Raw genomic sequence first — 15825 nt, 5'->3', positions numbered from 1 at the left:
TGACTGTCCTATAACTCTTTGTAGACCAGGGTGGCCTTGAACCCACAGAGATACGCCTGCCTCTGTGAATCTGCAGGCGCATGTGCTTGTGTGTTACACACACACACACACACACACACACACACACACACACACACACACACACACACACACCTCTTGTCTCTTAGTAATACTTAGAGAGCTAAGCTATGGTTGCTTCTTGATGTCTTTAAACTGCTTCTTTAGAGTAGATTTTCAATTTTGCATGTGGGGAATTTGGTGTCATTTTACATCATTTCATAACATAGTAACAAAGCTGAGGCATACAGCTGATGGATAGTTGTGAAGTGTGCTCAGCTCTGGGCCCCTGGCTCCCTAGCCTCGTGTGTTAAGATTGTTTTTGAGGCTTGGTGGTAGTGGCAGTGCACACCTTTAATCCCAGCACTCTGGAGGCAGAGGCAGGCAGATCTCTGAGTACGAGAGGACAACCAGAGCTACGCAGAGAAATCCTGTCACAAAAAAACCAAAAGACGAAAAGATTGTTTTTCTTACCCCCAAGAAGAGTCTAAAAGGCACCAAGTTGAGTGAAATATTTACTTAGAGACTAGCATTGCTGACCATGAAGATGTATTGAGTATTACTGTTCCCCCTTAGGTTCAGTTTGTTTGGATCTCATACTGGGATTAAAGATACCTTTATCTTCCCATCAGGAGGTCGCTCTCGGTACCGGACTACTTCTTCAGCCAACAATCCCAATCTGATGTATCAGGATGAGTGTGACCGGAGGCTACGAGGGGTCAAGGATGGTGGCCGGAGAGATTCTACAAGCTACCGGGATCGTAGTGAAACCGATAGAGCCAGTTATGCTAATGGCAGTGGCTATGGAAGCCCGAATTCTGCCTTCGGGGCACAAGCAGGCCAATACACCTATGCTCAAGGCACCTATGGGGCAGCTGCTTATGGCACCAGTGGCTACACGGCCCAAGAGTATGCTGCTGGCACTTACGGGGCTAGCAGCACCACCTCAACTGGGAGGAGCTCCCAGAGCTCTAGCCAGCAGTTTAGTGGGATAGGCCGTTCTGGGCAGCAGCCACAGCCACTGATGTCACAGCAGTTTGCACAGCCTCCAGGAGCTACCAATATGATAGGCTACATGGGGCAGACTGCTTACCAATATCCTCCCCCCCCTCCTCCTCCTCCTCCTTCTCGTAAATGAAGCTGCTTGGTGGGAGTGATTCATGCAGATTAATTACATCTAAAGGAACACCGGCTATTATTTTACCCTTCTAGCCCTTTTCATTTTTACTTTTTCTTTTCCCAACCATTGTGGTTTTTTTTTTTTTTAATGCAGATTAGTTAAAATTCACTGCCAGGTTTCTTCTGCCCACCCAAAAGATCCAGTCCGTAATAACAGATTTTGTAAGGGAAATATATATATATATATATATATATATATATATATATATATAAACTGACTGGAAAAGATTAATTTCTTCCCCCAATTTAATGCATGTTGAGGATATTGAGCTATTTTTCATCTTAAAGGTATTAGGCGCTTTTGTTGGAGCCTGTTTACTGTTGGGAGGGAGGGTAGGGAAGGGAAGGAGAGGCTGTTCTGCAGAAGAAGAGGGCGGCAGAAGTCTGTACTTCAGACTGTTCTCCGTAGTGGGAGAAGCCAGGAGGGACTTCATGTGTGTTGTCCATGGTGTTAAGTTAGTGAAGTTAGATTACTCAGGCCTGATGAATTTTAAGACTGTCAGTCATTTTGACTGGTGGCTTATTACATGTATTGGACAGTTTAAAAATTGCCAATTGGCTTTGCCCCTCTTTCTCCTTCAATTATATATATTAACCAGGTTAGTGTTGAGTTAGAAATTAAATTTCTGAGTTCAAGCATATCTTTTTAAGTTTAAAAAACTACAAGGCATTGTTTTTGCTAGGTAGACTGGCATCCAAGTAGAGGCTGCCTGGTTTTTTGTCCCCCCGTATAACCAGGGACCATCTGAAAGTCAATTTTTTAGCCAGATAGCTATTGTGAGCATAAGCGTCAGTGTTTAGCAGGAACTTCTGAGCAGCTTAGTCTGCTGTGTAGGAAGCACCTTTAGAAATGATGGACTCCAAATGGGCAGCTCTTCCTCTTAAACTCAGTATTTTTAGTGCTAGAGTAAGAGTGACCCGTAGACTGCTTTGCCCTCTTAGCCAGGCTCTCCTGAGCAGGACTGGTGAAGAGCTGGTCTCCTCGGTGTCCCTTTGCACTCAGCTTTTCACAGGTAGGTAGTGCTTAGGAAGCACTCTGGAGGACTAGAGCCCAGGTCCACCTCAACTCTCTTCAGTGTCAAGTAGGTGACACTGCCAAGAGCAGCAGGTACATCCAGAAAGACTTATGTCACCCTAACAGGATAGGACAATAGATGGCCCCAACACCTGTGATAGATCACAATGGTGGAGCCTTTTGTTTTGCTGTTATTCATTTACAGTACAGTTAAAGAGAGGAGGCTCCACTGCATTCCTTGGCTGTGTCCTCGGAGTGCAAGTCTAAGGAACGATACACTTGAGGGTTCCTCCAGGAAGAGAAAAGGGATGGTTTTGAGGGCTCTGAAAGTAGGATTCAGTGTGCGACATAACAGGTAGGTTGTCAGCATATGCTGGATACACGCATGTGAATGCTTGGCATCCTTTTGTTTTCCTTACTGTTTTACAGAATACGAAGCTAAGGGAGAGTGGTGGGCACAGAAGTGTGGCAACCCTGCTCTGTGCTTTGAAACCAAAGTGTGTGTCCTGTCTGTCCGTCTCACCTGCCAAAAGGAAGTGTCTAATCATGGACACTGACCAGCCTGTTACAGATACTTCTTTCTACAACCAAATTCAGATTTATTTATTTATTAAGCATCATACCACAGGCTATCCTGTGCTACTGCAGCTCTTGAAAACACCCCTTCTGTAAACGCCTTTGGGGATGAAGCAGTAGCTAGGTTGCTTGCCTCCCCTGTCTACCAGAAGCATAATCCAGATAGAATTAACAGCTGATTTCCCATTTCATGAGCTCCTTTGGTCCGGGTACAGCAGAAAACTAGCAGTTTTCCTTTTTAGTTCAATGAGTTCTGCTTCCTCATCTGTCCTTTGTGTTCTCAGAACAGGCATGGGCAAACCCTTGGAGCTGGGTCAACCTACTTAGGGAAAGGGCTTCAGTATTAAGCTGTGGACTGCTTATGTGGTTGTGCAGTCACACAATTCATTGTGTGACTTCTCATCTAAAAGGTTGGTGGCTTTTGCTTGGGATCAGTGCTCTGCTAATGCCTTTGCTGGTCTCTCAACACATTCCTGTCATTGAGACTTGAATTGTAGGTGTGATGTTAAGGCACAGGATGCTAAGAGCTATGTTACTACTATTCTTAGTTTGTAAATTGCCCTTTTGATACCATCTTGTTTTCTTTTGTAGGTATAAATAAAAAATTGACAATAAAGGTGTGAATTTTTTATTACATTAACATTTTGCTCCAACAAATATTGGGAGGTTGAGTGACTAATCACCCAGCTTAGCACCTCAAACTGGGAGGGGAGGGTAGACTAATGAAGGTTCTTGGCACAAGAATCTGAGTCAACAGTTAGATGGCCTGGGAACTGAGGTGAGTCCTAAGCATTTGACAGAGCTGGTGACTTGGATTGGGATTGCTTGCGCCTTAGATGCAGTGTGACTGACAACATACTCCTGGAGTCTTCAGTTCCACTCTGACCTAGGAAGGGTCTTTGCAAATGGATCTGGCCCATTCCTTGGCATGAGCCTTCTTCCACTAAAGGAGCAATGGTTGGTCGTTGGTGGAGGTATCTTACTGCTCCTTATTTTTACTTGCCATTCTAAGGCACCACACTTGGGCAGCTGGACCAGGTATTCCATTGCATCCATGATGGTGTGTAAGGAAGTCCAACTGTTGATGGTGAGACAGGAAGTTCTGCCAGTGCTTTGCTCAAATTCACACCAATCACTCAACATTCAGTCACCAAGGAGGAATGGTTTGCTCTGGCTGCCTTATAGTGTGGTCCTTCTCTTTAGACTGGCATTGGTAGGCTTAACTTCTTTCCTTTAAGGACTAGAAGAAAAGGAAGATGAAGTTACAGAATGTGCTATACTCAGAAAAGGGTTGTTTTTATGCCCCTTCCCCTTTTTTGAGAGTTTAATTAACCTTGGCTGGGACACAATGTACCACACTGTCCCTTCAACATTGTTAGCTTACCCGAAAGTCCCCACTTTAGGTTAGCCATGGACTCTACGCCCCTTCGCCCCCATCTTGGTTACTAATGCTCCTTCCTTAGAGAACTGTAGATTTAGCAGTTGGCGCTAGGTCATCTGCTTCATTCTCATAGACTCTTAATCTCTTCACACTGAGCCTCAGTAAGCCGCCCTGACTACTCCCTGCATGGCTGAAATGCTCTTGGTGATGTAGTAAACCCCTTGAGGCCCTGTGTGAACTTGGTCTGAGTTTCAAGGTTTGTTTTGGAGCTTATTCATGAGAAGATTTTCCCAGCCAGGTTTGGCAAAAGTCCTCTTCCCGGTTATCTCATCTATAAACAAGTATGATTCCCATTGGTCTGTGCCTCCCCATCCAAATAAGCTTCAGAACAGATGAACCTTGGCTCTACTTCAGCTGGAATACCAGAGTGCATAATGACTTAGGACCAGTTCCTACTTTTGGTGATGTTAAGATCACAGACTCAGAGTCATACAAATGTTTCACAGGTGACAGCACCTCCCCTACCACTGCTAGTGATGAGCTCCCTGGAATCCCAAAGAATGTCTCTGAGGCAGAGTATTCCCTTTGGAGAGCCAGACATCTCTTGAAATCTTCACAATTACCTTGGCTCTGCCTCCTCAGGCCAGCTGGAGTACCATAGAGTACACAGTGACTTAGGACCAGTGCCTACCTTTGGTCACATACAAGTAGAAGAAGTCACAATAAAAGATGGTTTGTACTACTCCAGACACCACTGAGATCTGATCATAGAAATTCTCTGTCTGGTACCGCCAGATCCAGTTGGCTAGATAGAGTGCCCGATACAGCCCCAGGAAGAACAAGTAGTGAGTGGTGATGGTCTCAGCCTCGCCAGTCTTGCTGATCATGAAGAGCTGTGGCAGGATGGCCACTGACTCCAAATAGATGGAGAAGGTCCAGAGTACCTATCAGAAAAGCAGAAGGGTGGGAGGGTCCATTGCTTAGAGGGACCCATGTATAATGAACGTTTGCTGGAGAGAACAGTTGGTCACCAATCCTTGTCAAGAGTCCCAGTGTAACAGTGTAACCCAAGTAGGCTTTGAGCTAATTGCCTCACCTACCAAGGAAGGGCTGGGGCAGCAGACATGCTTCACCACACCAGATTTAAGAAGTTATTTGTGGCTATTTAGTGTTGGGGATAGAAGCCAAGGCTAGATGCATGCTGGACAAGCACTACTCATAGCATCCTTAGGCCTGAACTTCAGCAGTGTTATCTTTCTATTGTTTCCTATGGAAATACAAATTCAGGTATGTAATGCCTGCTTGTTTTGTAACTGTGCAAACATGTCCACAAAACATAGTTTTTACAGACAGCACAGTTTATAAATGACATAATTTTAATCCACAATGTGGTAGGGTACAGCCCATAAATACCATCATAGGACCTCCAAAGATGTTTTTCTCTTGAAGCTTAGGTCTGCTAAGTTATAGTCAGCCTGGACAGATCTTGGGGACACAAGGTCCCAACAGAAGTAGGGTTACCACCTGTTCAACTTGGAACCTCATGACTGAACAGATGTGTCCCTTACTGGGGGATGGAGGCGAACACTGTCAATGATAAGAAATGGATTTGTAGTTGGCAGGCCCAGATGGCTGAAGAGGGTGCTGAGAGGCACCCTTGCCTTAGGATCAGACTCACCTCCGTTGGTGTGTAACTATAGTTCACCAGAAAGGAAAGGCCAATCACTGGGACCAAGAGGAACTCCAGCCGGAATGTGTCATTCTCAATGTCAAACGTTTTCCGGAACTTCCAATAGATCATGTACACAGTGACATAGGCACAGAGGAGGAAAACCACCTAGAGAGACATGGGTGCCTATGAAATCTTTTTTTTTTTTTTCCCCAAGACAGGGTTCTCTGTAGCTTTGGAACCTGTCCTGGAACTCACTCTGTAGACCAAGCTGGCCTTGAATTCAGAGAGATCCACCTGCCTCTGTCTCCCAAGTGCTGGGACTAAAGGTGTGTGCCACCACTGCCCAGCCTATGAAACAATTTCTTAATGCTCATGTTAAGCTGTGATATCTGTAACCTTGAGGGCCAACATGCTGTTGTCCCCCAACATGCTGCATGTGTGTGTGTGTGGTATGTTTCTGGGGCCCCTAGCCTCATGGGCAGGAGGTTTGCATTAGAGTCACAGTGACTTCTCTAATGCTTGCCCCAGGATCTTCTCTTTTGTAGGTCTGGACAGCCATGGAATTTGCATTTCTAAAGACTTCCCGGGTGGTGCTAATACTGCTAGCAGCACTAGACTATACTGGCATAGAGAACTCAATCACTGAAATGTCACTAGAATGACATGCTGTCACCACATGTAGCATGGGGGTCACTTGCCCTGTGAAAACATGTGAGTCTGTCTCCCCTACAATATGAATCACAAGCAGGACCCTCCTCGGAACCCTCCTCTCCTTACTCAGCACAGATTAGTGAAGGAGGGAAGGCAGGAATTGAGGACCACCTCAAGACTAGACGCTTCATCCTGCCACTCAAGGCTGGGTCCGAGGGTGATGTTAAGATCCCAGACTCAGATAAAGCCGGGCGTTGGTGGCGCATGCCTTTAATCCCAGCACTTGGGAAGCAGCGGCAGGTGGATCTCTGTGAGTTTGAGGCCAGCCTGGTCTCCAGAGCGAGAGCCAGGATAGGCTCCAAAGCTACACAGAGAAACCCTGTCTTGCAAAAACAAACAAACAAAATCCAGACTCAGATAAATGTTTCACAGATGACAGCACCTCCCTACCACTGCTAGTGATGAGCTCCCTGGAATCCCAAAGGATGTCTGTCTTGAAATCTTCACAATTACCCTGCAAGATATAGATTAAGACACTCCCACTCCACACATGAGCAGGTAAACTGGGACTTCAGATAATGCACTCAACCAAAAGCACATGTCCAGAGTAGGTGGGAATCACAGAAAGTGGGAATCTTCAGAAAGACTTTGGGACTTTTTTTTGTTTTGTTTTGGGGTTTTGGTTTGTTTGTTTTGGTTTCTCTGTGTGGCCCTGGCTGTCCTGGAACTTACTCTGTAGAGCAGGCTGGCCTTGAACTCACAGAGATCCGCCTGCCAGGCATGGTGGCATACTCTGGTGATTGCAGCACTTGGGAGGCAGAGGCAGGTGGATTTCTGTGAGTTCCAGCGCCCCCAAGGCCACATAGTAAGAGCTCCATCTTTAAAAAGAAAAAAAAAAGAAGAAAAAAGAATACCTAGTTGGCAGGTACCTTACTATGCCACCAATACCTTTCTGCCTTAGAAGCTACAGCACACACTTTGTAACCCTGTGGTAACTGAGGAGAGATATTATGTTCATGACTAGCCACACAACTTACCAGGCCCATTGCCAAAAGAAAATATGAGGCCCTTTGTTTAAAACTAGGGATTTCAAGATGGCAATAGCAGAGACTTCAAGCAAGTGTGGGGCTCTGTATAGTTCACATGCCCATGAGTCCTGGCCACACTGAGGATGTCAGAGTAAGGAGTTACAAGGAGCCTAGGAATCCATGGAGCCCTCCAAGCCTGCCCTGAACTGCTCACGTCCAGATGTTAGGTAATAGGAATGTTACACCCTGGCTTTGCTAAAGTCACCCACACTGTTAGCTTCTGAGCAGCTGTACCCCACTTTGCTGACTAGCAATCTGTTCTTACCTTTGACATCCCTGCCTCAAAGCCAGGAGGGGCGGTGAGAATCTTCACCCCAAATGCACCCAAATTCCATGCCAGAGATGAGGCATGGCAGTGGAACTGAGAAAATGGTCCATGCTTTCAAACGATAATACCATTGAAACCTCTGGTCCCTGCAGCAGAGCTGTGCCTCCTGGCCCTCCTCGCCCAGAACACTCTCTGGCCTCTCTCCCTACAGCCATCCTACGGGTTCCCACTGCCTCAGCCTCACAGTGCTTCTCTGAAGAGCCCAGCCTATTCCTGCCTCTAGGGGCCTTTGCCCTGGCTATGCATTTTGTTTGGTGCTTGTCCCCCATCTCAAGGTTGGTGGCTTGTCACACACACCTCAGCTCCTGCCCACACTCCCTGAGCTATGAGATAACTCTACAAAACTTTCAATTAAAGTAAGATTTTAATATTTTGTTTGTTAACCAATGTTCTCATTTGCTTATGGTATTCCCCTCAGAATCTATGAGCCGTGAATGTCTCCAAGTGCAAGGCCCAGCAAAAGCACAACACATTTGTTGCAAGGGTGGCCAAACCAAGTTCATCAATGTCCAGGGTCCAATAAACAAATGTCTTATTTGTTTAACCATTCTTTGTTATGGCTAATTTTTAGGGAATATTTAGTCCATGGTAGGGTGCTAGTGTTTACATTTGTGTGTGTGTGTGTGTGTGTGTGGTGCTGGGGTCTTTTAATTATTTAATTTTATGTGCATGGGTGTTTTGCCTGCATGTATGTCTGTGTGAGGGTATCAGAAATTGGAGTTACAGACAGTTGTGAGCTGCCATGTGGGTGCTAGAAATCAAACCCAGGTCCTCTGGAAGAGCAGTCAGCACTCGTAACTGCTGAGCCATCTCTTCAGCCCAGTGGTGGGGTCTTTTGAGACACTGTCTCATTGTGTACCCCTGGAACTAAGTATGTAGACCAAACTGGCCTTGAACTTGCAGCAATCCTTCTGTCTCCCTGCTTCCCCAGTGCTGAGATTACAGGAGTGCACCTTGATACTGCCTCACATTTAAATTTGTGACCTGGAAGAACTTTACAGCCACCCTTGTGAGCTAAGTGCAAATACCACCTTGATCCTGAGGAAACAGTACCGTGGCCCGCCGTACCTGAAAGGCCCTGAGTAGCAAGGCAGGTGCAACAGCTCTAGCCTTGGCCTAAAACTGCCCAACCCACCAGCAGCCCCCATGCTCTCACCTTCATCACTGTGTTGTAGATGGATATGAAATTGGAGAAGAGGTCCAGGTACCTGGTGGTGAAGACCAGAGCAAAAAGAATCTGGCTCTTCCCAGAAATGCCTGTGCATGGAGAACAAGAGACCATGAGAACATGGATTTCAGGGTAGCCACCCAGGCACGAGGTACGGCTTTCCCTGACCCACTCTAAGTCACTGGAGTCCCTGTGTCTCTTGTTGAACTATGATCTGTCTCCAAATAAAGATGTGAACACTATGTTCCAGTCACCCAGCGTGCACCACCTTGGTGCCTCTCTGTGGAGGATGCGGGGGTAGTGTGAGTCGCCTGGGTGGGGGTGTAGAGGATATTCTGTGTGCCACCCCCAGAGCTCCAGTGGCCACCCCAGAGCTCCATCCTGGGAGAACAAGGCACTGACTCCAGGTGCTGATTCACCAGGAAGACAAGCAGTCAGATGAAGGCATGGGCCAGCAGCACTCTGCCAAAATGCACCAATTTTAAAAGCCCTTTTCCTACTCATAAAGGCTTTGCCTACTTTTACTCATTATAATACAAAAATAAAAAAAATTATACAAAAATGAGGAGTGCAACTCAGGGACAGAGCACTTGCCAAGCGTGTGCAAGTCCCTGGGCTCAAGTCCCAACATTGCAATTAGTAAATAATAAACACTAAATGGCACATGCAAAAGCCAAGATGCCTTAGTGCAAGGACCTCAGGCCACAGCTCACGACATGTACCTGAGTGCATATGCGTGACCCAGGTGCATGGAGTTGTCACGAATGGTGTCTTATTCTTCATACTGTTTTCTTTGTCTCTTTTGAGACAGGGTCTTGCTGTGTAGTCCTGACTGGCCTGGAGCTTTCTATGTAGAACAGGCTGGCTTGCTGTGCATGGTTGTGCTCACCTTTAATCCCTTTTGAGTTCAAGGCTATTCAGGGCTACACAGTGAAACCATGTCTCAAAATTAATTAATTAATCAAAAAAGAAAAGGCTGGCGTCAAGCTTTTAGGAACCCTCTCTGGCTCTGCCTTTTCAGTACTGAGGCCACAGGTGTGTACCACCACTATGCCTAGCTCCTAGGTCTGTCTGTCTTTCTTTTTAAAAAGGATTTATTTACTTTGAGCTGGAGAGATGGCTCAGTAGTTAAGAGCGCTTATTGCTCTTGTAGAGGACCGGGGTTCAGTTTCTAGCCCCAACAAAGTGGTTCACAACTGCCTGCAACTCCAGTCTTGGGAGCTCGGATGCCCTCTTCTGACCCCCATTGTCAATGCCAGCATGTGGTACACATGAATGGACTCAAGTACACACACATACACATAAAAGGAATAAATAAATGAAATAAAATACTGTTTCTTTTACCTAGATGTGGTAGTGCACACCTTTAATCCCAGCACTCAGGAGGCCAATTAGGTTGATCTCTGTGAGTTCCAGTCCAGCCATAACTATGTCGTGATAACAAGTTTCAAAATATAAAAGAAAAGATTGCGTGTGTGTGTGTGTGTGTGTGTGTGTGTGTGTGTGTGTGTGTGTGAAATAGAGAGAGAGAGAGAGAGAGAGAGAGAGAGAGAGAGAGAGAGTGTAGTGCCGATATTTGTAACACAAGTGTACCTGGTGCCCATGTAAGTACCTGGAACAGGAATTATAGACATTTGTAAGCCATGATGATGTAGCTGTTAGGAATCAAACCTGGGTCCTCTTCAAGAACAATCAGTGCTCTTAACCACTGATCCATCTCTCCAGCTCTGGCCCTGTGGTGTTTCTTGGCCTCCCTGGCCTATCTGAGTTAGAGTCTGGTTATATAGCCCAGGATGGCCTTGAACTCCCAAGTCTCCTACCCGAGCTTCCCAAAGGTTATTATTATTTTTTTTAATATTTAGGCTGGGTGGGGGTTGGAGAGATGGCTCAGAGGTTAAAAGCAGTGGCTGCTTTTTCAGAGGACCTGAGTTCAATTCCCAGCACCCACATGGCAGCTCATAACTGTCTATAACTCCAGTTTCAGGGGATCTGACATAGACACACATAGACACACATGCCGGCAAAACACAAAAGTACATAAAATTGAAAAAAAAATTATGCCAGGCAGTGGAGACACAAGCCTTTAATCCCAGCCTTTTGGAGGCAGAGGCAGGCTGATCTCTGTGAGTTCAAGGCCAGCCTGGTCTACAGAGCGAGTTCCAGGATAGCCAGGGTTACACAGAGAAACTCTGTCTCAAAAAAAAAAAAAAAAAACCAAAAAAATATTTATAAAATGTATTTATTTACTTACTATGTGTTTGTGTATTATGGGGTGTGTGCACACATGCCATGTATGGAGGTCAGAGGACAACTTTCAATGGGATGGTCCCCTCCCTGCACCATGTGGATCAAACTCAGATGCTCAAATTTGACAAGTACTTTAACCCAGTGGGTCATGCCACCAGCCCACTTTGAGACAGCATGCATGTCATGTAGTCCAGGCTGGCATACACAAGATTCAGGGCTCCATCTCGTGCACCGGAATAAACAACCATAACAAACTGTGAAGTCACTGTGTTCTTGACCCCACCCCCACCTCACCTGTGCTCCCGCTGCACAATTCCTGCCCCGACCCTGAAACAACAGTAATTCTTTGCACTCCTCTGGCCACTGCTGGTGGGCATGAGGTAGTGCCAAGAGCCACGTACCTCCCTTCCCCCTCTTCCTTGCCATGCCCTCGCCAGTCTTTGTCACCTCATCTAACCATTCCCCTTCCCAGTGCCCATGTCAAGAGACCTCACTCCCGGTCTCAAGAGCAGCTAATATCACCTGCCACCCCCTAGCATCTCTCTCCTGCCCCGGGAGCATCACATAGCTGTGCATCATCCCCTTCTGCATACAGAATATCTGTCTCCACCACCAAACCATCCAGCTGCCTCTTGCTCTGTGCCGCTGGCACCTCAGCCATCCCTGTGGCTGATCGCCTCTAAAACACACACACACACACACACACACACACACACACACACACACACAGACACACAGAGAGAGACACGCACACACAGACACACACACACACAGAGACAAGCACACACACACACACACACACACACACACACAGACATGCAAACACAGACACACAGAGAGACACGCACACACAGACACACACACAGACACACACAGAGACACACACACACACAGACACAGAGAGACACGCACACACAGACACACACACACAGACACAGACACACACACACACACACACACAGACATGCAAACAGACACACACGCACACACAGACACACACACACAGAGACACACAGACACACACAGAGAGAGAGACACACAGACACACACACACAGACACACAGAGACACACGCACACACAGACACACACACAGAGACATGCACACACAGACACACACACTCACAGACACACACACACACAGACATGCAAACACAGACACACACATACACACAGACACACAGACACATACACACACGCACACACACACAGACACAGAGAGAGACACGCACACACAGACACACACACACAGACACACACGCACACACAGACACACACACACACACAGACACGCGCGCGCACACACACACAGACACGCGCACACACACACACACACACAGACACACAGACACAGAGAGAGAGACACACACGCACACACAGACACACACACAGAGACAAGCACACACAGACACACACACACACACACAGAGACACGCACACACAGACACACACACACACACACATAGACAAAGAAAGAGAGAGAGAGAGAGAGAGAGAGAGAGAGAGAGACGCACACGCATGCACCCACACACAAAATGCTAGTGACCCTCCACACATGAGCCCTCCCCTAAGTCTGGCCTGTATGTCCATTCACCTGTCTCCTCCATTTTTTCAGGACAATCCCACGAGGCCCCCAAAGTCAGCTTTAACACAAACCTCTCTCCCCTCAGCTTGCTGCACCCCTTCTCAGTAAACAGACCTCCAATTCCCAGCACTCTGACCCACAAACTAAGGCCACCCTTGCCCTGCCCCTGTCCCACATCCCATCAGTCACCAGGTCACACACTGCCTTCAGTATTCCTTCGCTTACTCCCCTCTGCTCTGCAGCTCTCAGACAGCCCAACTCTCACTTCAGCGCCCCGTGGACTGCTCTCTCAAAACCTTTCATTGTTGGTCCATTCTCCATCCAGAAACCCAAGGGCTATTTTAAGATAAAAATCCTGCCTATTAAGTGGCTTCCAAATGTCCTTAAAAGACCCAAAACCTTATCCCAGTTGCTGCCTGGGCCACCCTCTCCCCTGGCTCCTGTCACTCCCCGCCCAGCATAGCAATATGCTCAGATTATAATCCCAGTGAACAGAATATCTGGGCAGTGTGACCCATGTAGTGTCCCTTCCTTTCTATGTCCCACTCTTCTGGTGGGGCTGACAGTCATGGGACACGGTGACCTTTTTTTGTTTGTTTATTTGGCTTGATTTGGTTTTTGAGACAGGGTTTCTCTGTGTAGCCCTGGCTATCCTGGAACTTGCTCTGTAAACCAGGCTGGCTCTAAACTCACAGAGATCTGCCTCTTTCTGCCTCCCAAGTGCTGGGATTAAAGGAGTGTGCCACCACCCCCAGATCAAAGACCAGAAGGAGTACTCCTAAAGTCTCTCCTATTCTGAAGAACTCTGGGCCCACATACTGGCTACTGGAAAGCCAGGGCCTCACACTCCTCACCAGTAGACTGGCCCACGCATACATGTGACAGGAGCCATGTGAGGAAGACCTGGGACCTCAGCAGGGTCCTGGCAGGGAGTGTGCTTGGAGATGAGGATGGCCATGGAGGAACTCATGCAGGGGGTGACACAGATGGAGACACATCTAGACAGAGACAGGTCCAGGTGGGGCTGGCTGTGTGACTCCCTCAGCAAAGCCTCATGGAGGCCTTGCCAGAGAGGCCCTCTGCCCTGTCAGGGCAGTGTAAGTAGCAACCCCACAGCGGTCACTAGCCAATATATTCTCCTGTCTTCCTCACCAGTTGGGCTCAGGGTTCCACTTAGTAGCTCCCCACATACTCCTAAAAAACGCTATTTCCACAAACACCATCCCCGCCCGGAGCCCAGGAGAAGAGGGGACACTGAGTCTGAGCCTGAGGGGGTCTCCAAAGGGCCCATCAGTCAGGGCAAGGCAGCCTCCTGTCCCTTTTGACTGATGGGAAGACAGAGACCCTAAGCCACATAACACAGCAAGACAATGGCCAGTGTCTCTGGCACTTGGGGCTGGCACGGCTGCCATTTTTCTATCTCTGACACTACTTACTGACCTGACTTCACTGACCCTTTTTGTTGGTCTCACAAGAGGCCAGCTCCCTGAGGCAGGGCAGTGGGGTTTCAGGGCACAGTTGCCCAGGACTGTTAGGGAGGGTAACAACACCCTCCCCCATCCTGCCCCTGACATTTTCTGAAGCACAGGCACAGGTCCAAGTGACTTGGACCTACAGCCCCCAGGTTCCCTGAGCCATCCCTGAAGGACTATGAGTGACACTCTCTCAGGAGACTCCAAACCCCAGTAACCACTGGGTCCAAAATGTGCCAGGATCCTTAGTCCTGTCCCTCTCCCATCCAGTCTCCCAGTGACATCTTCCCCAGTGCTCTCAACCTCCATCTTGGGAGAGACCCGCTGTTCCCTCCTCCTCCGTGGCTTCCTTAGTCCTGGATCCCGAGTGTGATGAGTAGGTAAATTCTTTCACCTCTGGATGTCTCTCCCTCCTGTGTGTTCTTCCTGGGATATGCCCTATGCCCTGAGGCTTCTGTGTATTTATTTACACTAGGGTTCTCAACTCTGTTTCTGGGCACACACCCTGCCCATCCTCTTCCTCCACATAGCCCTGAGCTGTTCTCTGCTTCCTCAGCTCTGATGGAGTCTGAGCTCATCCCATAGCCCCTATCTGCATGCCCAACACAGGCAGGGACACTAGGGACAAAGATGGCAGAGAGAGAGTGGACAACTTATCTTTGCACCACCGGGGAACTACAATCTGAATCCAACATGGAAACTTCTCCCGACCCCAGCAAAGCGGCCCGATCTCTGGCCAAACAGGGAGCCCCTCCAATATCTCCCATTTCCACTCAGAGCTCCACACCCCTGGGCCAGACTGGTGTCACTAGCATGCAGGAAAAGGAAGGTTCTTCCTGGGGAGCGGAAGGCAGGAGAGAGTGGAGGGAAAGATTCCAAGACTAGGGCGGCTTCTAAATACGAACTCTTCCCTCCTAGTGAGGGGGAGGGTCGCCACCCCCCACCCCCTAGTCCTCGCCCTGTAGCAGTGACATTGCCAGCTTGGGGGGGGTGTGAAGGATGGGGCTACGGAGGTGCGGTAGCCGTGTCCGTGGAGGCGGAAGCCACGCTCCCGCATAATCTCCCGGATCCTCTGACGTCGAACAACTTGACTGAAGTTTTTGGAAGCGCGCGTGGTTCCCTTCGAGCCCGAGTCCCCACCCAGGTCCCGTCCCGCCCCGCCCGGGCGCCGCTCACCGGCGCAGCTCTTGGACCTCCAGATCTTGACCAGGAGCAAGAACATGGCTAGGAGGTGGCTCAGGTCCCCGAGGATTCGGAACACGTTCATGGTTCGCCCGCCTCTTCCCGCGCCGCGTCGAGCGGAGCTTCCAGGGAACTTTCCGGGGCGCCGGGCGCTGCCACGTCCCCGTCCCCGCACCTCGCGGCGTCCCAGACCGGTACCGCGCCTCCTCGCTCGCTCGCGCGCGCG

General features: G+C 48.5%; 2 protein-coding genes across 3 annotated transcripts in view; one reads left to right on the top strand and one right to left on the bottom strand.

Moving 5' to 3' along the window:
- Ddx17 (DEAD-box helicase 17) overlaps window positions 1-3443 on the top strand; it is a 20154-nt gene extending 16711 nt beyond the window's left edge. For both annotated transcript variants that reach the window (XM_027404014.2, XM_027404013.2), the window contains exon 13: window positions 690-3443. In XM_027404014.2, coding sequence (XP_027259815.1) covers window positions 690-1195 — 506 coding nt within the window. In that variant the 3' untranslated portion in view covers window positions 1196-3443. The remainder of the gene's footprint in view (window positions 1-689) is intronic.
- On the bottom strand, window positions 3440-15825 carry Kdelr3 (KDEL endoplasmic reticulum protein retention receptor 3). Its single transcript, XM_027404015.2, has 5 exons — window positions 15594-15825; window positions 9104-9204; window positions 5887-6045; window positions 4900-5152; window positions 3440-4067 (listed from the first exon to the last, which is right to left on the bottom strand). Exons 1-5 carry the CDS (start codon window positions 15682-15684, stop codon window positions 4027-4029), a joined length of 645 nt encoding a protein of 214 aa, XP_027259816.1. The 5' UTR covers window positions 15685-15825; the 3' UTR covers window positions 3440-4026.

The sequence above is a fragment of the Cricetulus griseus genome, chromosome 2, assembly GCF_003668045.3.
Source record: "Cricetulus griseus strain 17A/GY chromosome 2, alternate assembly CriGri-PICRH-1.0, whole genome shotgun sequence".
Classification (NCBI taxonomy): Eukaryota; Metazoa; Chordata; class Mammalia; order Rodentia; family Cricetidae; genus Cricetulus; species Cricetulus griseus.
The sequence above is the reverse complement of the archived record's forward strand: the minus strand, read 5'-3'. Positions and strand labels throughout refer to the sequence as shown.

What these genes read in the sequence shown, in the direction of transcription:
- Kdelr3 (XM_027404015.2), bottom strand. Translation starts at nt 15,684, where the DNA reads ATGAACGTGTTCCGAATCCTCGGGGACCTGAGCCACCTCCTAGCCATG. An exon ending in GAGGTCCAAGAGCTGCGCCG is followed by an intron (nt 9,205 to 15,593) that starts GTGAGCGGCGCC and finishes CTCCATGCACAG; the next exon opens with GCATTTCTGGGAAGAGCCAG. An exon ending in ATAGTTACACACCAACGGAG is followed by an intron (nt 5,153 to 5,886) that starts GTGAGTCTGATC and finishes CTTTTCTGATAG; the next exon opens with GTACTCTGGACCTTCTCCAT.